Below are 25,483 nucleotides of genomic sequence, written 5' to 3'. Positions count from 1 at the left end.
TGAGGCTATACAAGTAACATAAGTTTGTGGCAGTAAATATAAGTAGTCAAATTAGGTAACTATAAGTAGTCAAAAAAAGAAAAAACTAAATCACCTGTAATCATAAGGTCCATATGCAAATAAATGCTTTTCCTCCCGAAGATTTTTTTAAGGCACATAAAATGTACATAGCAAAAAGCTTTATGCTAAACATACCATCTTATTAACTGCATTTGTTTACATTTTGATGATAAATTATTAAAAGCGGAATTTCTAGGGCAAAGAGGATCTACTTCTTTAAAGCTCCTGATACATATTGCCAAATTGTCTTCCAGAAAGATTGTGCGAATATAAGTTCCTTCCAGATGGAGGCAGGCTGGTACACACAGCACTCAATCCATTTGCATGTTTTTCCTAGGCTTTCATCCAGTGTAACTCTTCTCTCTTGGAAGGTATTTTTCCTCCTACTGATACCTCCCGATCTTTAAGAGTAAATTTAAAAACTTAAAATTTTCAACATCACTTCCACTAACCCCAATTTTATCTCTATTTCTGTCTACATTGTTTTACTGATGAAAACTATACCCCAATTGCCCCCTATCACCACAATGCCTCCTCTACTTACAGACCAGCTGTTTTTTGAAATGAAGAAAGATGGTGATGTGTTTGAGGGAAGTACAGAAATGAGGAACAAAGTGGAGTTCCCACAGAGGTGCAGCAGAAATGAATCGGACAAGAAACCATGAGGTTGCTGGTTTGATCCCTGGCCTCGCTCAGTGGGTTAAGGATCTGGTGTTGCTGTGGCTTAGGCCAGCAGCCATAGCTCCAATTTGACCCCTAGCCTGGGAACCTCCATATGCCACAAGTGCGGCCCTAAAAAAGACAAAAAAAGGGGAAGAAAGAAGGAACAAAGTCCTTGGCCTCCTTCACAGAACAGAATCCTAAGAATATAGTGGAATAACTGCCAAGTTCTGTGTTCCTAAGATGTAGGTCTCAACATATTGTAACATGTGTGAAAGATTAGCTAGTTTTTTCTCAATCTCACTGCATCCCAGATTCTGGCATTAAGCTGTCACCCTTAAATTGTGGTATGGCTATAAAATTTTCCTTCTGTTTTTAGGGCTCTTTTAATAAAAGATTAATAAGGGCTAAATTGGGACTACTAGCCACATAAAATTTGAACAAAAAAAAAATTTCATATTGGCTTTTGTTTGTGAGCTGATGGGCTGATTTCTTGCCCTCCTGAAAAAGAACTCAATGTATCAGAAAACACTTTAGTGCCATTAATTTATTCCAACAGAGATTAGAATAAATTGAGGTATATGTCCATCTCTTTAAATACACAGAACCTAAACGGTATCACTAAAATGATAAGCCATTAAAAATAAAAATATTTAAATATTTTTAATAAAATTAAAAATCTAATTGACTTTCTCATTTCCTAGATGAGGAATCTGTGCTCCAATAAAGTGATACAAACTGTTTAAGATGAGAAAGAAAAACAGCAGCAAAGTTCCCACATCCTCCTTCAAAATGTAATCTCTTCCCACAGTGAGAGTGGTGAAGTTCCTTGAAGTCAAAAATACTCTTTGCAGAACATGATGAAATACTGATATTTTAAATTCTACCACACAAACTCTAATTTTACACAAAATTTTATGCTTAGTTATTATATGTTTAAATTGCCATTAATGTTCAATTTATTTTGTTCTAGGCTATAAAATAGAACCAAGCTGCAGCTGTGACCCAAGCCACAGCTGAGGCAATGCCAGATCCTTTACCCACTGTGCTGGGCTAGGAATTGAACCTGCATCCCAAGGTTCCCAAGATGCTGCCGATCACATTGCACCACAATGGGAACTCTCCAAGTTATTCCTTTAATAAGCCCTTTGTTCCTTATTTACACATGTTATCTGCCTAACACCTGCTTATAAAAATAATGTTGGCTCTCTCTCAAATTTAGCAAAAATTTAAGAATTAAATACTTGAAATTCCATCAGCTTATTTTTTTCCTACTAACTGTGAAAAGGCCACCATTATTCAGTTCTGGCAATATCACACCTCTGCCCAATGCCTGGAAGATGCACAGGCAACACAAGAAATACAGGTTTGTACCACACTGAGCTCCACAGGCTTCAAGATCTTGTAACCTTGGAGACCTAAAAAGAGCTGAAGGAAACTGAACTTCTTTAGGGAACAGAAAACATTTAAGTATATCTGAACTGAGAATATGAAAATATAGTTGGATGCATTAGCATATTTTCATAACAGGTAGAAATCATAATTGAATTTTTGTGGTAATAAATTTAACCCAACTTTAGCAATAAAAAGATGCTCACAGGCTAGAAAGTCATTTATAGCTCACTGTGAAGGGAATGCTTTTACTATAATTGGTTCTTACCATAATTTGGTATTTTATATAAGGCAGCTTTTATACTCTATTTACCTTCCTGTCTCTCCTTAAACAAAAGAATTTACATACTTTAAACTATTCTGAATATACAACTCTCAATTAGAAATATTTACATGTGAGGCTGTTTAGAATTAGCCCTAAGAATTACATGCTGTGTCACTCCCACACTTTAATGGCAGAATGTTATAAATTATAAATCACAGGTCAATTTAAACTTTAAAAAGTAAACATTTAAAAATAAGATTAATGAAATTTTTTATCATTGCCTTTAAAAGCTTTTCTTTATAACCTGATGTATCAAGCATAATTATCGTGCAATTCAAGTAAAAAAATATACATTGGTTTTAAACTTTAAAAAAATGATTTAATGGGAATTCCACTTGTGGCTCAGTCAAAACGAATCCAAGTAGTATCCATGAGGATGCGGGTTCAATCCCTGGCCTTACTCAGAGGGTTAAGGATCAGGCAATCCTGCAAGCTGTGGCAAAAGTCACAGACGCGCTCCGACCCCATGTTGCTGTGGCTGTGGCATAGGCTGGCAGCTGGAGCTCTGATTCAACCCCCAGCCAGGGAACTTCCATATGCTGCAGGTATGGCCATAAAAAAAGAGAGAGACGTTTTTTGGCCATGTCTGTGGCATGCAGAAATCCAGGGCTAGGGATCAGACCTGCATCACAGCAGTGACCCAAGCCACAGCAGTGACAATGGATCCTTAACTGCTAGGCCACAAGAGAACTTAAAAAACAAAAACAAAAACAAAAACAAAAAAAGACTTTAGAACTATGAATTTGGGATAATAAAAGGAAATATATACGTTTCAGTTTTTCTCCCAATTTTCCATGTTTAAAAAAAAAGGAATTATAATTTCATTTATTGCCTTCAGCATTTTTGAAAATGGCACATTTTTAAATATGCAATGCATGAAGATATGTAAGTCATATAGATGAGTTACTTGAAATCTATATTAAGACCATATTATCATTAGCAGGACTGCTGACAATAAAATAGCTGGTTCCTATTAGTATGGGAATCTCCTGCTAATGTCAATAATCCACTCCTGAAAACTGGACACATAGGAAAACACCTCAGGGAGCCTATTCCTCATTACTTTAGATGGGGGAAATTATACGCTACATATCAATCTGAACCCACCAAACAACTTTTTAAAATATAACTAAAACACAGTAAAATGCCTACATATAAATACCAAACTATGACATTAGTAAAGTTAAATATCTTTCCTGATCTAAACAATCCACATGGTTGTTCACCTGTTGCTTTGTAGCAGTAACATCGCCTCCTTGGCACCAGCAATATCCAAGATACACACCCTTTTTGATGCCACTAGGCATACCTTTCAATATGTTTCTATATGACTCTGGCAACCTAGTCATTTCATTTGAAATGTTGCTCAAGACTACATCTACACATTGTTTTGTTAACAATTGAATTGTCGGACACAAACGTACATTTTGTCTATAAATACATCAGTTGAAGAACTATATACACACACACACAGACACACATATATATATAGTCTATGAAGACTGGACATTAATTACCAAAAGGGGTTCTACCGAAAAAGGATTATCCAGGAGGATGCAGCATTACAAGCACACCTGTCAAACATCAGTCCAGACATTTACAGCTGCAAGTAACAGAAGTCTATCTAAAAGTTGCCTTAAACTTTAACCAAGGAACTTATCTCACTGAACAGGAAGCCCCAAGGTCAACAGTTTCCAGGCTACTAAATATATCCACTCAGGAGTGTCAGCATGGACCAGGTTGCTTCTTTAATTCATTCTTCTGTCTTTGACATGTTATCTTTGCCTTAGGCCACCTCCTCTCAGCAAAGATGACAACCATGGATGTAACCTCATCAGGCATTTTAGCCAGACAAAAGAGCAGCCAGGAAAGGGGTCACTCTCCCTTCAGCATCTGCCTATGAGCTTTTCAGTCAACCTTCCCTCATGTCCAGTTACAATGGTCAAAGGTTCCCATTTGAAGTTAACTGCTGGCCAGGTGGAATGGGCCACCCTGATTTGGCTTAGACAAAATCAGAACTGGCCTCCCAGGGCTGGGAAGAAAACTAGTATCTCCTGAAACTTGTAATCATGCAGATGAAGGTGAATAGTCTGAAGTGTGGAAGAAGGGGGAGAAGATGTGGGGAGACAAATCTGCTCTGAGTGCTTAGTTCAATTTGCATTAAAACTAATAATAGATAACTAAAATTTGTATAATTTAAGTTCAGGTGATGGGTGACAGGAATTAAGAGATGTATTTTCACTGGAAAAACAACTTAACAGGAGACATTTCCAAGTCTTCTAAACAAACAGTAAATGATTTAGAAGTCATTCCAAAACCAGTTAACAATTTGTGGATGGAAGACACACTTTGTGGAAGTCAGTGTGCTGACTACTATGTAGCACACACAGCAGATGAGCCGCTGGTACGGTTTCAATTCCAGTAGTAAAACATTAAAAAGTTTAAATAACATTACAAAACAGTGCTATAGGAGTGGCTACAAGGAACCCAAATAAATGATGGGAGAAAATGTACACTATGAGATCAAAGACATCTTTCTAGAGACAAAATTTCATAGGCATGTAACTGTAACAGGATATAGACAGTGTGAAACAGGCCAGGCCCTCTGTCCAAAGGAAACACTGGGCCCTGGACCTGGGAGCAGAAAAATATCCTGGTTAGAACAGTGAGAGGTCTATGCAGAAGCAAACCAAGAGCAAAATGTCATTACTAATCACTGATCACATGTTTCATATAACAAGTAAAAAGTTGGGGATCTATACATATCCGTTATCATTTGCCTGTTTTTCAGTTTTTTTTAATGAAAAAAAAAAAAAAAAAAAAAAAAAACTAGTTGCAGCACCAAGTCCTGAATGCATCACTAGCACAGTACGCAAGTATACTAATACCCAGACGCCATAATAAGACAGAGAAACAATACCAAACTGATGACCTGCCGGGGACCCTCAAGGGACAAGTCATTCTATCACTCACCTTCAGTGTTCAATGTTATTGTTTTGTAATGATCCTTAACTTTTATTTTTGTCTGCCTTGTGATGACAACTGTAACCTCCTTAGGGACATCTCTCCTCTCTGCTCTGGATTCTACCAAGGAGTGATCATTCCCTAATGTTTATTTAGCTGCTCAAAAGTCATTCTTTTTTCTCAAGCCAAACTAGTAAAGGTGGCCAGTGGGATGTAAGCACCTCTGACAATGATTATGGCACCTCTGACATTAACATACTAAGATCTATAATACTAATACTAACATACTATAGCCCAAGTGCTCATAGTCACGACTATGCATAGTCTTGGTATGCATAGTCACGACTAGAAAAAATGGTTATTTAACCTGTTTAGGGTCACAGTTCTTTGAGAATCTGATGAAATGCAAAGAAAGTTCTCACCTAAAAACACAAATACAAAATTTTGCCTAGAATTTTAGGATCACTCCACTCAGGCTCCTACACTTACCTTGGCAAAGAACCCCTAACACAGTGACAGTAACAGGGACAATCACCTGTTATCACAGTTATCAATTTCCTTTAAGCAATCCATCAACAAACTAATTTGGGGGTTACAGTTTTCCTTTGGTTCTGCCAAGCCTATTTTTGGCTTGTGCATCAGGAAATAATAGATGACAGAAATAAAAATAGGTCGTCCCATAAGTTTAGAGCTGAGCTATTTGACTTGGAATAGTGAAAAATCTCAGAACAATGACTCCTTTAAGTCATTACTACTATAATGTAAGGCTTTGGGCACAGAACACTAATAATTATTAAAAATATCACACACACACACACACAATATACTTTCATACGCCGTTTTTGATGGAAATACCAATTGTAGGGAATGAATCCATTTTTAACTTAACAGATAAGGAGAGAGTAGTAGCAATTCTCAATTCTTTAATAACGATCCACTAGCAATGCACACTTTAAACGTTTCAGCTTTTAGTGGATACGAATGGACTTTTGGGTGGACTCATTGCACAAGCATGCAGTGGCCTTCCAGTCTCAGTGGAGGAAAGGCTTCTATGTGCATCCCTAGGGCGCTCACCATTCCCTCCTCTACAACACACATCATTAACCAGCACAACGTTCCCTCCAGCTGAGCCTAGAGGCTGGCTCAGAATCATTCTCCCAAGTATCTCCCTGAATTGATCAAAATTAGCAAGTGGATTAAAACTTCTTTGTCCTCCTTTTTGTCAACGAAGACGTATGTTTAAAGTTCCCTGTTATTCATCTTCCCTAACAATGTAATGAGAAAGCCAGAATGCTATTAACTTTTTATATGTAAGGAAAATGAGGCTGAAATGGTACGTAGCTTTGCTGATCACACAGCAAGAAAATGATGGAGTTTAAAATCCAAATATTATGATTTCCAGTTCAATACCTACATTGCTTAGGGCTTGGTTCATCTACACACGATAAAATAAAATAGTAGCTTGTAGAGAACAGAAGTTTATTCATGTCTCACACAAAGGTAGAGAAAGGAAATCATTAGAGGGCTGTTGTGGCAACTCCACAGTCATCAAAGTCCCAGACCCTTCCCGGCTTATTTTTCCACTTTCCTCACAATGCACTCTGTCCTCATGGTCCAAGATGGCTGCTAGTCCTCTGCCAAAGCATCACAGCCACATTCCACGGTGAGCAACCTTAGGGGCAGGGGAGAGATAGGACAGACGCAAGGGAGGGCAGGTACACAGCAGTGGTGTTCTGAAGGTTTTTTTGTTTGTTTTTGTTTTTTTCCTAAAGCCTGCCATATAACATTTCTTCTATCACAGTGGCCAGAAACCTCATCAAAATTCCCCATCTAATTTCAAAATGGCCACATGGCATGATAAAAATAAACATGCTATTAACTAAGAAAAAAAGAGAAACAGATATTGAAAGATGACTAGCAGTTTCTGCCCCTATACCATGCCAAACCTGAAAGAAGTGGAAAAGGTGAACCTTAAGTTGTCTGACAGAATGACTTGCAGCATAGAGTTCACTCGCTTGCTGTTTCTGGCATTTCCCGTCAATCTAGTATGAGTAGATCTGCATGCTTTTCTAGGGATACATTCAAGAGATGATGCTGCAATCACTTTTTTCATTAAAAAAAATTCTCCAGGAGTTCCCATCGTGGCGCAGTGGTTAACGAATCCGACTAGGAACCATGAGGTTGCGGGTTCGGTCCCTACCCTTGCTCAGTGGGTTAACGATCCGGCGTTGCCGTGAGCTGTGGTGTAGGTTGCAGACGCGGCTCGGATCCCGAGTTGCTGTGGCTCTGGAGTAGGCCGGTGGCTACAGCTCCGATTCGACCCCTAGCCTGGGAACCTCCATATGCCACGGGAGCGGCCCAAAGAAATAGCAAAAAAATAAAATAAAAATAAAAAAAAATTCTCCATTAGATGAAAGTATTAAATTCCCTCAATTTTCAAAATTGTTAATAAAATTCCAAGAAAATAAAAACCAAAATGCTACTGCACTGTTTTAAAATGGTCAGGTAGCTGACAGTTCATTACTGCCAACAGGGTAAGGTAAGGTCTCAGAATGACACACCAGAGCTCCTGTTGTGGCTCAGCAGTAACAAACCCGACTAGTAACCACGAGGATGCTGGTTCAATCCCTGACCCTGATCAACGGGTTAAGGATCTGGCATTACCATCAGCTGTGGTTAGGCTGCAGACGCAGCTCAGATCCCACATTGCTCTAGCTCTGCTGAAGGCCAGCAGCTGCAGCTATGAATCAACCCCTAGCTTGGGAACTTCCATATGCTGCGGGTAGGGCCCTAAAAAGCAAAAGAAAAAGAATGACTCGCAAGGCCCATTGCACCCATTGCAAACCACCTTTCCAGACTCGTTTCTTATCAGTGGCCCTTCTATACCATCCCTCCAGGAGAACTTTACTGGCACCAACTATATCCCAGATTCTTCTGAATCTGTATACTTCATACAGTCTCTCTCACTGCCTGAAAAGGTTTTGCTCCCCTACCACATCTTATAAAAGAATTATTCCAATGATTCTCAAATATCAGCATGAAGAACAATCACTGATATCGCCTTTTTTTTTTTTTTTTTTTTTTTTGTCTTTTCTAGGGCCGCACCTGTGGCATATGGAGGTTCCCAGGCTAGGGATCTAATCGGAGCTGCAGCTGCCAGCCTACACCACAGCCACAGCAACGTGGGATCTGAGCAGCATCTGCAACCTACATCACAGCCACAGCATCTGCAGCCTACATCACAGCTCACAGCAACACCAGATCCTTAACCCACTGAGCGAGGCCAGGGATCAAACCCACAACCTCATGGTTCCTAGTCGGATTCGTTAACCACTGAACCATGACAGGATCTCCTGTATCGCCTTTTTAAAACACTGATTCTCAGGCTATAGGTCCAAAGATTCTGTTTTGCTAGAGATGGGTCAGGTCCAAAACTCTGCAGCATTTTGAATAAGGAACAGAATGCTGGGGACAGAAAGAGTGCTCAAGAATGTTCAGTCAGTGGTTACTACAACGAGAAAAAACTATATCACCCTAATTGAAGATGTTTCCCGCTAGCTTAGTTTATTAGAGAACGCTATTCTGATGTAATACCATAATTCTATCATGATACAATAAAGGAAGACCCATTTTTCAGAAAGTCACATTTGTAAAGAATAATGGGTGACCCCAGAAAGAATGCTTACCCTCATAATATGCTTTGGTTGCATTCAGTGGGAAAAAACAGATTCCAAATAAGATAATCAATTAAATATAAAAGAATTCTGCAGTATTATTAAGATTACTAGGAAAGCAATATTCAGTGCTTCCAACCCTATCTGAATTATTAGTACAAATTACAAGGCTTACACTGTATGTTCTACTTAAGAGTCTCATCGTCACCATTTATTTCCTCAACAGAAGGAAATAAGAATAAACTTTAAAATATAAAAGCTATTCATCGCAATTTTTCAGTTAAATAGTCTCACATGTGGAAGATAAAACATTCTGAAAGCCTCTGAGGAAATACTAGAGGAAACTCCTTTATGGAATATGGCATGCATACTTAACATTGTTTTCCCCTGGCTGATATTGTACTGAAGAAGTGCCCTCCAGTAAACAGTACCAAGTAAACTAGTCAATTACCCTCAAAGAGCTGTGCTTCAACTCTTGACTGCCTGATAGTTCAAAGAAAAAGTACCTCAGAGTTGCTCAGAAGAGTTTACAGGTGTTAACCTATCAAATACCTTTACCTGCAGTCACTCTGGATGCCCTAGGGCTAAGGACAAAAAGAATGACAGGCCACTTGGAATTCATATTTATATAATTAACAAAATGCTTTCCAACTGCTTCCCTGATTAAAAAAATGTTTAGGAGTTCCCATCGTTGCTCAGTGGAAATGAATATGACTAGCATCCATAAGGATGCAGGTTTGACCCCTGGCCTCACTTAGTGGGTTAAGGATCCAGTGCTGCTGTGAGCTATGGCATAGGTAGCAGCCACAGCTTGGATCTGGTATTGCTGTGGCTGTGGCATAGGCCGGTGGCTACAGCTCTGATTTGACCTCTAGCCTAGGAACCTCCATATGCCACGGGTACGGCCCTAAAAAGACAAAAGACAAAATAAAAAAGTTTAAGGTCCCCAAAATATTACTTTAAAAACCAGATTTCCTTTCTTAGAATTTTGAAGCTTTCTGTTCTTTACCTGCTTAATGTTGAAAGGAAGTATGTTTAACCCAGAAATTCTGTGGTTTTATTTGCTTTTTGTCTGTTTATGACTCAATTGCAGTGGAAGAGAAATTGTAACTTTGTATTTTTATGAGGTCTTTTGCAAAGTATCTTAACAGGTTATTTGATGGTGTACAATTACTAAATTACAGAGAGTGAACTGCTAGTGGTTCTCTGACCTGCAGGCATAGAAGAACTCTCTGGGGGACTCTGAAAAAAATACTAGTGTCTGGGCCAAACCCCAGGCCCATCTAATTAGAACGTAGGGATGAGGGCCCAGCACCAGTAGATTTTCGAAGTGCCCCCTAATTCGCAAGAGGATTAAATTCACTGAGTTAGGAGACAGATTCCCAGTTTACATTTGAGTTTGACGAGTCTACTAAGTCCCAGTAAGAACCAGCAACTTTCTCACAACTAATTATGTGCAACAGAGGGCTAGGCTCTGCTTCTCTGCCCAGCAGACACCTCTCTCCGGCCCCATGAAGCTCCATCTCACCCTGCACATTTGAGGAGACAAGGCAGGGGGGAATACCCAACATGGGACAGCCTGGCCTGAATGGTTTCACCTCTGAGTGCCTCAAGATTAATAAGTGAACCAGAATTAAGAACCAACAAACGTAAAAATTCTATTAATTCTGTTAGACACAGGACTCCACGTTTTTTAACGGGAAAATAAACAACTGCATGATAAAGTTAGTTGAAAAATCCTGGCACACACTTCCTTTAGAATTGAAAGGTCAAGAACAAAAACACAGACTGCCAAGTAAATTCCCTGCAATTTGAGTTTTTCTGAATATCACAATACATGGGTAAAGAGATATTAATAGGGTTCGATGCTTTTTTAATCCATAAACATTCGATTTTTTAAAGAAGATTTGCTATACTTCTGTTGTAAGAACAGGGAGTAAAAATAGGAAGCACATGGTGAAAATCCGTTTAGTTTTTGTCACTGTTGTTTTAATTAAAGGCTTCAGTCCAAGACAGAATCACAGTAACTTACTGTCCCTTATTCCTTGGAATGTAAAGTTTTATTATACAACCTAGATTTCTACTTTTAAACAGAGGGAAAAGTACAGATGAAGAGATTACCTAAAAAGTTTCATTTAAAAATGTGATAGTTTAACTTTAGTGTGTAAACATGATTTGAATGATTACAATGATGAGGAATTCAGTAGACAATCTTAAAAATAACTCACTACTTCCCCAAATCAGATTTATCATTTAAACTGGAAAACAGAAGGTGAGAGTAAAATTCTTATTTTAATATCAGTACTTAAAAGATGAAACCCAAGCTGCTGTGAATAACCTGATTCTAAATTCAATCACTTTTACAAAATAATTAGCTTAATGGAAACTAGAAGTTCTTATGCCCTACTTTAAGAAACACCTGCATATTCTGAAAAACATGATGAATTTCAGTTATACTGTAACCCAATTCCTTTAATCTCTGTAATAGTGTTTGCCTAGTTTCATTCTGCCTGCTGCAAAGTTATACTGAGTATATAGTCACCAACATTAGTGAACCCAACAGCACTCCAAATCATTCCTTTTTATTTTATTTTCTATGGGTTTTTTTGTTGCCTTTATTTATTTATTTATTTATTTATTTATTTATTTATTTGCTATAACATAATAAGCTAATTCATGCCTTTGTCTTAGTTTTAGAAGGAATTATATCCCAATATCTAGGCAACAGATTACCCTTTTTCCTAATTTAAAATAACTATGAGGTTGCATACAATGGTAGGAAATTTGTAATCAATTTAAAAATAACTTCTTAAAAGTGCAATTAAACATGTCATAACAGAAGAAAACCCTGGTAATTACAAATAGTACCAGGCTTGCTGGGGTTTTAAACAGTAGTATAAGACTAAGAAAAATCGCCACCCAGTGATGCAAATGAAAACTGCAATTTGTTTTTGTGTAAAATGAGCACCCTAGAGGATTACTTCAATTTCATTACTGAATGAACAGATAGCTATTACCTTCTACTGTGAATAGGAACTGGTTACAAGGGAAAGGATGTTTTTCAACTAGACTTTTTTTTCCTTGTGATTATTTAGCACACTCAACATTTTACAAAGGCTAAAAGCTTGGAAACCTTTACAGGGAAAAAGCTTTCCATCCGAAAGTGAGCTAAGAGTATACGAGCAACTCAGAACAACTTAAATTATTATTTCTGTTATTAATAAAAGTGCTTAGGCTCTGCCTGGACCCTGAATTTCAAGTCATGGGGTGTCAGCAACTCAGCAATGCCATCTAAAACTGTGACCTGAAACCTATTTATGTTAAGCAGGAAGGCTTGCCTAGGGGAAAAGGTATTCTCAAGAGGGAAAAAAAGTAGATAATTTATACCTTTAATAGTATAATTTGCTCCGAACTTTTTAGAAACACAAGATAAAGGTCAAATAAGATGATAATCTAACAAATTCTATAGAATCCATATTGATAAGATATTATTGCTATAAATATAATCTTTCTAGGTCTTTAGTTAGTTGTATCATTTAGAAGTTAATAAACACACAAAACCACTCAGGTGCATTCATTTTCCTGCAATGTATCTATTGCACTTGAAGACAAAGAAAGTTATATGGATACATGATAACCAAAACACACAGTGTGAAAGTATGGAGTCATGCTAGTGAAAGCACTTCCTATCTACCATTTGAGCTACCTGATATTTTCCAAAATGCTCTGAGATTGAAGTAGTTATTACATATGTCAGTACAGAACCATATGATAAAAAGAGTAACTTAGCAGAACAAGTTAGTTTTTTAAAAAGGAGGTTATTATCTTATTTTTAAAGATAACTAACTCTATTCCTAATTATCTATACTGACTTTTATCAGTCAATTCAGTGAAGGACTTAACTGTTGAAGGATTTTTTTACTAACTAAACAATCTACAATAGCCCCTAGGTTTGCACAGAGGATTGGTTCCAGGACCATCCCCCATACCTAAATCTGTGAATTCTCCAGTATCTTATATAAAATGGAGCAGTGTTTGCATACAACCTATGCACATCTTAGCATATATTATAAATCATCTCTAGATTACTTATACCTAATACAATGTAAATGCTACATTAAATAGTTGCTGGGCACATGGCAAATCCAAGTTTTGCTTTTTGTGGAACATTCTGGATTTTATTTCTTTAAATATTTTCGATCTGCAGCTGGCTGAACACACAGATACAGAATCTATGGATACAGAGGGCTGACTGTATACCATCTTCTGACCTCAACTTCATTAAGGAGATTATAGTTTTCTGCAGTGTTTTAAAATATTTGAAATATTAAATAGTGCAAAGTTTGGGGCAAAGTTCAAACCAAACTTTAGAAATAATAATACAACCAACCCTCTTTTATTAAAAACAAAAAAAACCTCAGCTTTTTGCCTTCTAAACATAATTTAAAATTTTTTAAATGTCACTAACATCTTAAAATTTATGACACATTATATTTTAAAAAACAGGTTGGGGAGGAGTGCAGTGAATAGCTTAGTGGTTAAAAGGACAGGCTCTGAAGTTAGCACACCTAACTCCAGATCTGCTATATGTAAGTGGAAGGAACTTTGAAGTCTCCCCTATAGATGGAGATGTAACAAAACTACTTCATTCACACAACTGACCTAAGCATATTACATAGACTAATTCATTTAATCCCCCAATAACCCTATTGGGTTGGTACTTATTATGCTTGTTTTCTAGATAAGCTAAATGATAACTAGGAGGTTATGTAACCTGTCCAAAATGGTGAAAGGTGACAGACATACCAACCCAAAATATACCACTTTGGCCTAAGGACTATTTTGGTGCTAAAGGGTCTTGAAAAACATCAGGTGCAAAAAGGGTACTCTGACCTTCCCTTTTCTTCCTGAAAGCAGGAGCTGAAAAAGCCCATAAGGAAAATGGCAGGAGGAAAGAAACATTCTTACTACCAGAGATGGGGAGTCAGGGCAAGAGAACTCACAATTAGACACTGTCAAAGTAACCCTCATCATCCTATACTCTGTCCACATATTTCAGTTACTCTTCCACAACTGCGTCTTTGTTCAACCTGGTATATAAGCACCTAGGTTCTGCCATGTCTTTGGGTCTTCCTTTTGCTTTGAGGCTCTAATGTACATATAAAAATCTGTATGCTTTTCTTCTGTTAATCTGTCTTATGTTTATTTAATTCTTGGGTGCAGGCAGAAACCATAAGAGGGAGAGGTAAAGTTTCACTTCCCCTGTAATGGAAACTCCAGTAAGTTGTGAAGCAGGGTACAAACCCATGGGGTCTGGCTCAGTTCAGCATTCTATCTGCACTTCACTGGGGGCCTCTGAGGTGCTCCTGAGAACGAAGGGACATGGTGAAGCTGATGAAAAGAAAGAAGACAGAGGAAAATGAGAGCTGAGATGTGATGCTGATTGACAGCATCAAAACTTCAGAAGAGTAGGAGTTCCCATTATGTTTCAGCAGGTTACAAATCCGACTAGTATCCACGAGGATGTGGGTTCGATCCCTGGCCTTGCCCAGTGGGTTAAGGATCTGGTATTGTCACGGCTGTGGCGTAGGCTGGCGGCTCCAGCTCCAACTTGACCCCTAGCCCAAGAAACTTTCATATGCCACAGGTGTAACCCTAAAAAGCAAAAAAAAAAAAAAAAAAAAAAACTTCAGGAGAGTAACTAAGCTCACAGAATAGTACATACACAAGGATTTTTCATGGGAAAATGGTGGAGGAATGTGGAGCTTTGCACCTGGGGAAAAAAGACACTAAACAGAGATAAGCATCAGCAGACATGGCAGCTGAAGGACCAAGAGGCCTCAGCCAACATCTCGGGGTCTTCTCTTGCTTGGATCATTTGAATGAGGGTGTAATAGCAGCCACATGCGAAATTAAATGGCAATCCTAGGACCAGGATGGAAGTGATGGTTCACCACGATTGCCCAACCTCAAGACGCAATGTGCAGGGGTCAACACTGATCCTGCTCAGTCCAATATGGCCCTGGAAAACTCCCTCCAAATAAAGCAGGTTAGCTTTTGAGAAAATGCACCATTAGAGCTTAGATATATCCGATGGAGCAGCTGGTACATGAAGGCATTTTAGCAGAATTAACTGCTGGAAATCCCCTCATGGATTAGCAAATTTGGAAGTTTGTCTTCAGAGGCTCATGAAAAGACTGTGTCTTAAGCTAGTCTCTCCTAGAAGAAGAAAATTCCACAATAGAAGCTTCACCCCCTGAGGCAGAAGACCCTGGAAGCGGGGCCTCTGCTGGGCTAGTTTCTAAGACAGGCAGTGAAACCTCTTCAAGCTACCAGGCGCTGGAGGAGATTTTAGAAAGAGCAACCCCAGGGGCTTTTTCCCTTGTGGTTAAAACTTGCCTCTGCAATGCTACAGAGTAACAGGCCACAGAGCCAGAGAAGTGAAGAAGGACATATCAAGCCTTCTTGAGGTCCAGGTGTAGAAGTTCCAAGTGCTCTCACAGTCACATCTTTTACATGGTTATTTGATAGCAAAGAGAATAATGTTCATTTCTAATCATGAATTAAGAGAAAAGAGCAAAGTTATCTGCGTATGTCTTAGGAACACAGAGTTATTCCAAAATGAGGAATAAAGAACAGAGTTGGGAAAACCAGGCTTTGCTGAAGCAAATTTCTGAACTTACTACAAAACTCCCAGAGGCAGGAGCTTCACAGGAGACCAGAGGCATCTCTCAAGGTTTTAGTGGGGCTAACTAAAGGGAAGCAACACTGACTCACAGCTTCAGAAACAGAAGTTAGGTTTGACAGAGCCAGTTCTAACTTGGAAGCCAGGGCACAAATTCCTGACACTGAAAGAAGGGCCAGAGAAGCAGCTGTGTCCATGGCATCCCGCTTTATCCCAGACGGGAGGCTCCCCAGAAAAACCACCAGCCCTGGTCAGACTATGCTCCACTCCTTTGCCTCAGATGAGTGGATGTGGTCAGAGAGAAAATATCTGACCACCCTGGCTATTGCCATAGGAAGCAGATTCAGAGAAATACACAGCCTGCCGCAACTTGACTATGGAAAAGGTGGGATATTCTACGGTAAATATTAGTCATGAGAAAAGCTCTCTTCTGGCCTTCCAGAGGCTAAGGCCAAGAAATGGAAGAGGGTTTTGGGGGTAAAAGGTTGTGTCCCTTCTTCAGGGGAGACCAGCTCCTACAGAGAAGGGCTGAAGAGGCAGAGACCCACCTATACGTCTATACGTCTGAATGTGTGGAATCAGAGGCTTGGCCTGAACTTGGCTCTGGCAGAGCCTAAACTGAAGATTCAGGATTACCTGTAAATCCAAGGAGTCAGCCTCCACCTCTCAAGCCATACAGAGCATTTGCCAAGGCCAGCGGACCCTGGGCTGACTGGGCCAAGATAAAGACAGAAGAGTCTGGAAGGGGAGACACCTGAGAAACATTGCCAGGAACAAACACTCTAAGTTCATGCAAACCCTCTCAGAGAAGCTGAATTTGGTGGGAGGAAATCCAGACCAGAACAGGATGCATGTCACAAGGGGACACTGGGTCTTTGTTCCTCTTCACCAACCTGGAGGGAGAGAACTTCTGGGAAGAACTATCCAAGGACTGAAAATCTCTTCCTTGGGGAAAGACACAATGACTTGAAGGAAATGTTATTTTTCAGAATTCCCCTTGGGAAAAGCATAGTATTTGGTTGAAAGAAATATTTTTAAAGCCCCTAAAATCTTCATAGCTAGTACATATTAATTTTCTAATAGAACATAAACTCATCTTAACATTTAGGAGACACTATTTGATATATGTAGATTTAAAAGTATACTTCAACACTGTTGGAGGAAATGCAAATTGGTGCAGCCACTATGGAAACAGTAGGGAGGTACCTCAAAAAACTAAAAATTGACTACTGTATGATCTAACAATTCCACTCCTGGGTATATATCTGGAAAAAGTGAAAACACTAATTTGAAAAGATACAAGCACCCCAAAGTTCACAGCAGCACTCTTTACAATAATCAAGACACAGAAACATCCCAAGTGCCCATCAACAGACAAGTGGAAGATGTGGGATGTGTCTACACACACACACGCACTCCCAACAGAATATGGAGTCCATAAATATTTAGCCATAAAAAAGAATCAAATTCACTATTTGCAGCAACATGGATGGACCTGAAGAGTATTATGCTTAGTGCAGTAAGTCAGACAGAGAAAGATAAACACCATATGATAACACTTATATGTGAAATCTAAAAATAATACAAATGAATGTATATGCAAAACAAAAAGAGACACAGATATATAAAACAAACTTGGGGTTACCAAATGGGAGATGGAAGAGGGGAGAGGCAAATTAGGGGTATGGAATTAAGAGATACAAATTCCTGTATATAAAATAGATACAGGATATACTGTACAGCATAAGGAATTATAGCCATTATCTTGTAATAACACTTAATGGAGTATAATCTAGAAAGACAAATACCATATGTTATCACTTATATCTGGAATCTAATATACAGCACAAATGAACCTTTCCACAGAAAAGAAAATCATGGACTTGGAGAACAGACTTTGGTTGCCTACAGGAGGGGGAAGGAGTGGGATGGATTGGGAGCTTGGGGTTAATGGATGCAGACTATTGCTTTTGGAATAGATTAGCAATGAGATCCTGCCGTGTAGCTCTGAGAACTATGTCTAGTTACTTACGACGGAGCATGATAATGGGACAAAAGAAGAATGTATACATGTATATGTAAGTGGATCACCATGCTGTACAGTAGAAAAAAAATGTATTGGGGAAATAACAATAAAAAAATAAAAACATTTAAAAAACATTTAATGGAGTATAATCTAAAAATATTGAATCACTATGCTGTACACCTGAAACTAACATAATGTATAAATCAAAAATGTATACTTCATTCAGCACCTATTTATTGGATGCCTAATTCAATTTCAGATGCTAACTGAAGAATCAAGGCTTGGTGCTACTTATAAAACAGAACTTGAATTTATCAAGAATTCTTCAAGACTTACAGTTTTTTTTAATTAAAAAGGTTGCCTGACTTACTGGATAGAAAAAAATGGGATGATTTTATAAGTTGAATTTGAAAGACACATCCAAACCAATATATAGAAGAGTCTGATTTAATGACAATATATGTCAAGTGACTGATGACATATTTTTATAGATTTCATACACACAAACCAATTCGGGAATTAGTAGGAAATAATTTAAAAATCAATCACATAATTTGCAAGTAATCTTTCAAAGGGAAAATAATTCATGTAATTATAATACTGTTTCTTAAAAAGACTCACCTAAAAGGACAAATCCATCTGCTTCCATCTCTGGTACTGAGGGCTTTTTAGATTCCGGAGGCTTTCTGAAGAAGTGAAACATTGCTGCTTCTGCTGTTACCTGAAATAGAAACACTATCTACTGTCAAATTCAGATGGAACTGTAAAACTCTTACCCTTCATAGTAAGAAGCCAAATATAAAGATATCACAACAGTTACTGCTAGGAATTCTATTACCAAACTTAAAAACACGAACCCTCTCTAGGTTTCAGAAGACAAAGCCAGAAATTAAGGAGCAGGGACTTCCAGTTTGAAATCTGTGTGCCTTGAACCATGCAACCTCTCTCAATTTTGGAACCTGCAAGAAACAGCCCAAGAAATCACTACAAGTAAAACTAAAATCAACAGATAACACCAGAAACTGGAAGGATCTCAGTAACCATAAATCAGATACTAGACTGAGGAAAGGAAAAAAAAAAAAAAAAAAATCTGTCCAGGTTCCTCGACATGCCATAACCAGTTTAAGCCTCATGAAACAAGTCATCTGGAGGAAAAAAAAAAAAAAAAGGAGGCACTGCAAACTGCCTTGACAGTTGGTTATCTGGTTCAGACACTCAGGGACAGCATACACTGTAAAACTGCAGCCGACTTTAAATTCCCATCAGTGCAGATATCTGTGTGGGTGAGATGACTGCATTTCCCCCCCCCAGAACACACACACACCCTTCTCCTCTCCGCCCTCTGGTCTTGGCACATTCAGCTTTGTACACTCAAGCAGGGCAAAATCCTAAAAAACAACCAGGAGGGAAGTTGAAGGGAACTTGGGAGGACATGTCACATTCTGAGGACAGTCCCTATATATATAAGCAAAGAGATATAAGTGACAGCACAGGAAACATCCTGGTGCCAGCAAGTGCCCTATATTTCAGTTTCATACTTTCTACTCACCCCAGAAAATCAAGTAGGGAGGGTAAGCATAGATTTCGTCTGAGCGAAAGCCTTCTAGAAATTGCAAATTGCCCCAGGATTTGTGTAGGTCAATCTGCCCTGAGTTGCAGATCCAAATGGATGGTAAGGGAGCCAATTAAATTTGCCAAGCTCCCAATGTAGGAGGCACAGTACCAAAACACCTTACAGACTCTATCTCCTATACTCTTATAATCACCCTATCAGGTACATATAATTATTTACAATGTATAAGTGAAAGAACTAAATAGGTTAAATAGTGATGCAAAGCTATGTGGCTAGCAAGTAGCAGAGAGCTATAAATTTTTTTTTTCTTTTTTGGCCGCCCCGAGGCACATGGAGTTCCCAGGTCAGGGATCAGATCTGAGCTCAACTGTAACCTACGCCATCGCTGCATCCTTAATCCACTGTGCTAGGCCAGAGGTTGAACCTGTGTTCCAGTGCTCCAGACACACCAGTGATAGCATTGCACCACAGTGGAAACTCCAGCAGAGCTGTAATTTTAAACTAAGTCTTTTTGGCACCAAGACTGAATGCTTTCATCAACAAAGCACCAAAGACAAGGTGCCCTTAACATTATGGCATCTGTGTTGGACTTTCATATCATATTTCCCAATATTAATCAAACACATTTAATTCCATTTCTGTCATTCTAAATCCCTACTTTCCTAAGCTTTATTTATTAGCTCTCTGTTCTGAAGACATATGCTAATGCCACATGACCAAGGCCTTTACTTACTTTATATTTCATGAACATGTATTAAGTGCTGAGACCAGTTCCTGACCAGGCCCTGCAAATGCAGCACTCAACTTACATTTAGGGGAACAAACTGCCATCTCAGCCCACCCCATTTTAGAGGCCACCCCAGGCGAAATTAAGAGGAAGTCAAGAGCCTCATCCCCAAAGTGGAGGAGGCCTGTAACAATCCTGCTGCCCCAGCTGAGTACACGGGAAGCCCCAAGTATGCATGCCTCTGATATGCATGGCATTAACAGTGGCCTTCTTCTGCTTGGAGCTGTCAAGCATGTCCCAGACTCATTGCCTTAGGTACCACTTCAGCATTTTAAAAAGTGCCTCCAATGAGCAAACTTTACATTTATAAACAGGAAAATTTTTTTAATTTATTCTTAAAAATCCATTATCAGCCAACAGCAACACTCTTGCCTGGATGAGCTGGGACCCAACTCAAGGCCTCCTCATTCCCAACCGTGGGAATCTCAGAACTGCCTCTTTACAGACAAGGGATGGATTCATTGCCCAAGCCACAGACTGGGACAAAATCCTTGCAAATCACAAATCTGAAACAAGACATGTCTAGAATACATAAAGAATTCTCAAAACTCAAGCTTGAAAAAACAAATTAAAAAAAAAGAAAACTTGGCAAACAATATGAACATTTTCCCAACAAAGATATGGGGATGCAAAGAACCACATGAAAGGATGCTCAACATCATTAGTCAATCATCAACAGGTAAATACAAATTAAAATCTCAATGAGGTAACACTACATACCTATTAAAATATTAACAATTTAAAAGGCCTGCCGTGCTGTTAGCAAAAATGTGGAGCAACTGGAACTCTTATACACTCTGGTAGGTGTAATAATATAATACAACCACTCTGGATAAAAGTTTGGCAGTGTCTTTTTTTTTTTTTTTTTTTTTTTTTTTTTTGTCTTTTTGCTATTTCTTGGGCCGCTCCCACGGCATATGGAGGTTCCCAGGCTAGCGATCTAATTGGAGCTGTAGCCACCGGCCTACACCAGAGCCACAGCAACGCAGGATCCGAGCCACGTCTGCAACCTACACCACAGCTCACGGCAATGCCGGATCGTTAACCCACTGAGCAAGGGTAGGGACCGAACCCTGCAACCTCATGGTTCCTAGTCGGATTCGTTAACCACTGCGCCACGACAGGAACTCCTGGCAGTTTCTTAAAACATAAACATATACCTACCACATGACCTGACCTTCTCCTTCTAGGTATATACCTAAGAAAAATGAAAGCATATGTCCACACTTGTAAACAAATGTTATACAGTGTTTTTTGGCAAGAGCCCCAAACTGGAAACAACCCAAATGTTCAACCAAAGATAAATAGATAAACAAACTGTAGCATATCCACTATTCAGCAATAAAAAGTCATGAAGTCCTAAAATATGCTACAACATGCATAAACCTCAATAAAAATCAAGCTGAGTGAAAGAAGCCAGACCACAAAAAAAGTTCATACTGTATGATTCCATTTATATGAACATCTAGGAAATGCAAACTAATGTACAGTGACACAAAGCAGATGAGTGGTTGCCTTGGGAATGGGGAGGCCCAGGGAGGGAGAATGGGGGGTGGACGATGGTTACCGATTACCAAGGATCACAAGGAAACTTCTGAAGGTGATAGATATATTCACCATTCTGATTGCGATGATGGTTTCAGGGGATATAAACATGTCAAAACTCATCAAATTGTACACTTTCAACATGTGCAATTCATCATCGCATGTTGATAATACCCCAACAAAGCTACTTTTAAAAATCATTAGCATTAACATTCTAGATATTATACAAATGTTATAGTTCACAATTACTCACAAAGTTGTCTCAAGTGTCTTAAACCACATTGTGTATGTTACAGATGCTGTCTCTGTATACAAAACAAGATGCTTCTTTCTCTATGCATTCCCACAAAACTGAAAACAAAAGGACAGTGTCTTCACTTTTAATGGTACACAGAGACCGCATATAGAAGCCTACCCTGAACACTATGCAGGACAGATCCTACTGCTCTGAAGGGAAGGAGGGTAGCACAAGGAATCTATTTACTTTTCCCTGTTATTCTAAGACTTACCTTAAATGTAACATTACCCATGTCAAAAGGATCAAGGTAACCTGGTTTTCTCAATTTGATCATCTTCTTTCAATTTCAACAGACTACTTGATAATGTAAATATATCAAACAGACTATGGACCTATAACTATAATAAGAATATATATATATATATATATATATTTATACACACACATATTTTTCTTCATATTTGTGCCAACATCCAATAAATATGTAAGTTTCATACTGCTGAAAAACTAAAATCCTAAACAATGTTTCATGTTCCTCCTCTTCTTCTCTTTGGTAGGTTGTGAATTGTATGGTTATGCAAAAGTGACACAAATTTAGATAACAAGTTTCCTAAGCTCTTCCAAGAGATACCAAAAAAAGAAGACGGTCCATGCTTTTGATAGCTTAATCTTGAGCGACAACATTATATTATCAAAGACAGCATTAAACAGTATGAAACATTCCAGAAAGCTCAGTGAGGATTCTAAAAGCCCTATTAGCCTTCACAATCAGTAGGCTTGAATTTAACTTTATCTGATGATACAGATATAAACCAAGCAGAGAAGGAAGGCGTCTCCTGTAAAAAGGATCACCAGGAACAAAGAGCAAAGTGTGTTTAGGGGGCAACAAAGGGATTAACCTCACTAGAAGCACCCAGTTAGGGTTAGGGGTTAGGGTTAGGTTAGGTTAGGGTTAGTGTTAGAGGTGAGAGACAGAAATGAAGTCTACAAAAGAAAAACAGGCACAAATTATTGAAAGGGCTACAAAATCAATAAAATGTTAAAATATCCAGAGAGGCACACCGGATTTATTTAATAATATTATTATGAAGTCATGGATATTGAGGAAAGCAGTATTTCAAAAAGATGAAACTTTAAAAGGCTGGAGAGGTGATGGAAAAAGTGGAGCCAAGAAGTTAGAACACTGTAGTGCAATGGACTAGACCAAGGTGGGAGGAGTTTGAATTCGATAGAAGGGATGTACAAACATGAAACAGGACCCTGTGACTCTCAACTCCACAAAATACTGATGGGAAGGGATTAATAAAAGATGACTGCAGTTTCAAGCCTGAGGGAATAAAGAAACTGCTATTGAGAATAAGAAAAGGAAAAAAAGAAAGGCAAGTTTATAGAAGTAAAAAATAACAAATTCCATTTCAGATAAGTGAGATGTATGGAAAACAGTGACTTGGCCAACTGGAAATACGTAAGGTGCAGTTTGGAAAGTAGGACCTAGTGCTCCAGTGAAAGGAATAAGCTGGAATCTGGGAGTTGTTAGCATATGAGCTGAGATGCCAAACATCAGTGGTATTTCAAATGGAAAATAGAAAACTTCAGAGATTAAGAGCCTGATCTCTAAGATCTCAAAGTATACTATGAAAATATATCCCCATCACCAAACCAATGCATATACTCCCATTTCTTCAAAATTTTCAAAAACATTATACTTGGCTATCATACCAGGAATAAAATGTTAACCTGACTATACTGTTTCACATTTCAAAACTGCAGAAACAACTAACCTTTTCAGCATAATCCAGGACGGTAAATTCAAATGCCAGGCAGATAAGGATGAATGAAACCAGCCCAGTCTGAGACAGGAGGAAGGGAGAAGGCAGGCTTGGTCTAAAGAGGGCACCTCTAAGGATGGGAGGAGTTGCCCAGGGAGCCTGGAGGAGGACCCCTTCCCTAAAACAAGGCTTGGAAGGTGCTGATTCAGGAACCAGTGGAAGAGCTCTGGAAGGTTTTGAGCTGGGAAAGCCTGGATTTGCACTTGCTAGATGGCCAAGGTAAATTAACTAACTAATTAATTAATTAGGACTAGGCTGAAGCTACCATTAGAGCATCTCTCCCCCCTGGGGATGATGCCAAGGCAGCCTGACACCTGGCACCTCTGGGGAATGGACAGTGAAGGTAGAAGGCTGCCTCTGCCTGAAGGTCCCTCCCTTTGATGCCTGTGTGGGACTAGAGGCCTTGGACTCAGAACTGTTGTTCTTGCTGTCACTCAGGCCTCTAGGAGAGAGACCCTTTTAGCTGAAGTATTTGTTTTATACTATTTTACCCTTTCTGGTAACTTTTCTAATTTTTTTTTTTTGCTTTTTCAAAATGAAACTAGCAGACTTTCAAATTAAAAAATTAATTTCTGGAGTTCCCATCATGGCTCAGCTGAAACGAATCTGACTAGTAAGCATGAGGATGAGGATTCGAATCCTGGCCTCAGTCAGTGGGTTAAGGATCCGGCATTGCAGTGAGCTGTGGTGTAGACTGGCAGCTGCAGCACTGATTCAACTCCTAGCCTGGGAACTTCCATATGCTGCGGGTACAGCTCTAAAGAGACAAAAAAATAATAATTTCTATTTTGTGTGTGACAGAAAGGGATACGTTTGTATACTCCTAGGAAAAAAATATGAAAAAATACACACCAAACCTGACAGTTGTTGTTACGAGGATGCATGTCTGGCCTAAATTCACTTTATGGTTCTTTTGCAGTATTTGCTTTATTTCTAAGTCAATATCATATACTATTTTAAAATAAAAAAAAAAAATTAGAAAAAAGGTTTAAAGGTATCTTTGGCATCTCCAACCACTGTTCAATGAGGGAATGTAGGCCCAGTGTCACCAAGTCTGATTTTTCAGGACAAAATGATATTCAACTATTATGTAAAAATCTAGTTTTTAGATGAGAGCAACAAATCAAAAATTTTAAAAATACTCTCAGAATGAATATACCCCCTACAGACTGGATTTGGTCTTGAGGTGGCAAAGTTTTAGACCTAGGATAAGAATGTGTCTAACAGCCTAAATCAAATCAGTGTAAGGAAAAACTTGTGAAAGATTTTGAAATTTAGTGGTTATTCTGGCTACACATCTATCCGGGCTATCCCCATCTTTCTCTGTCTGACTAAGTAATGTTATAATCCTATAGAGACAGATGATTAACTTGTAGAAAAAAACATTCAAAGTCATGCAAATAACTCCTGTCCAGAGAAATGTACCTGGCAGAATGCATTAATGCTGCCCTGATTACAGTAACCAGTTTTGCGTCCATTTATAAATTCAACAGCCCCTTATGTGACTACAATTGTGTGGTGATATTTGAGTTTTCTTTTCAACCAGTTATAACATATTACTAGTTTTTTCCATAACTGGTGAATCGGTTAAGTCTTTCACAGATTTCATAACTGTATCAGAGAGATGATTTTAACCTTTTTAAAAATGTATCCGTGGAGCTCCCGTTGTGGCTCAGTGGGTTAAGAACATGACTAGTATCCTTAAGGATGCAGGTTCGATCCCTG

General features: G+C 38.7%; 1 protein-coding gene across 8 annotated transcripts in view; it reads right to left on the bottom strand.

Moving 5' to 3' along the window:
- The window catches only part of UMAD1 (UBAP1-MVB12-associated (UMA) domain containing 1), a 222,536-nt gene that overhangs the window by 182,060 nt on the left and 14,993 nt on the right, over positions 1-25,483 (bottom strand). For 4 of the 8 annotated variants that reach the window (XM_084977108.1, XM_021102419.2, XM_021102421.2 and 1 more), the window contains exon 2: positions 18,408-18,507. The exons of 1 other annotated variant lie outside the window; for it this stretch is intronic. Coding sequence is in view for 6 of the 7 variants with exons in the window: in XM_021102419.2 (XP_020958078.1) it covers positions 18,408-18,489 (82 nt within the window). In the remaining variant the exon portion in view is untranslated. Of the gene's footprint in view, positions 1-14,379; positions 14,467-18,407; positions 18,508-18,643; positions 19,040-25,483 lie in introns of those variants that run through there. 3 more of the 8 variants (XM_021102420.2, XM_084977105.1, XM_084977106.1) reach the window with 2 other exon arrangements.

Source organism: Sus scrofa, chromosome 9 (genome assembly GCF_054392235.1).
Source record: "Sus scrofa isolate SSC_HxYL_T2T_F1_AM1 chromosome 9, Sscrofa_HxYL_maternal_Yorkshire_Landrace_v2.0, whole genome shotgun sequence".
Taxonomy (NCBI): domain Eukaryota; kingdom Metazoa; phylum Chordata; class Mammalia; order Artiodactyla; family Suidae; genus Sus; species Sus scrofa.
The sequence above is the reverse complement of the archived record's forward strand: the minus strand, read 5'-3'. Positions and strand labels throughout refer to the sequence as shown.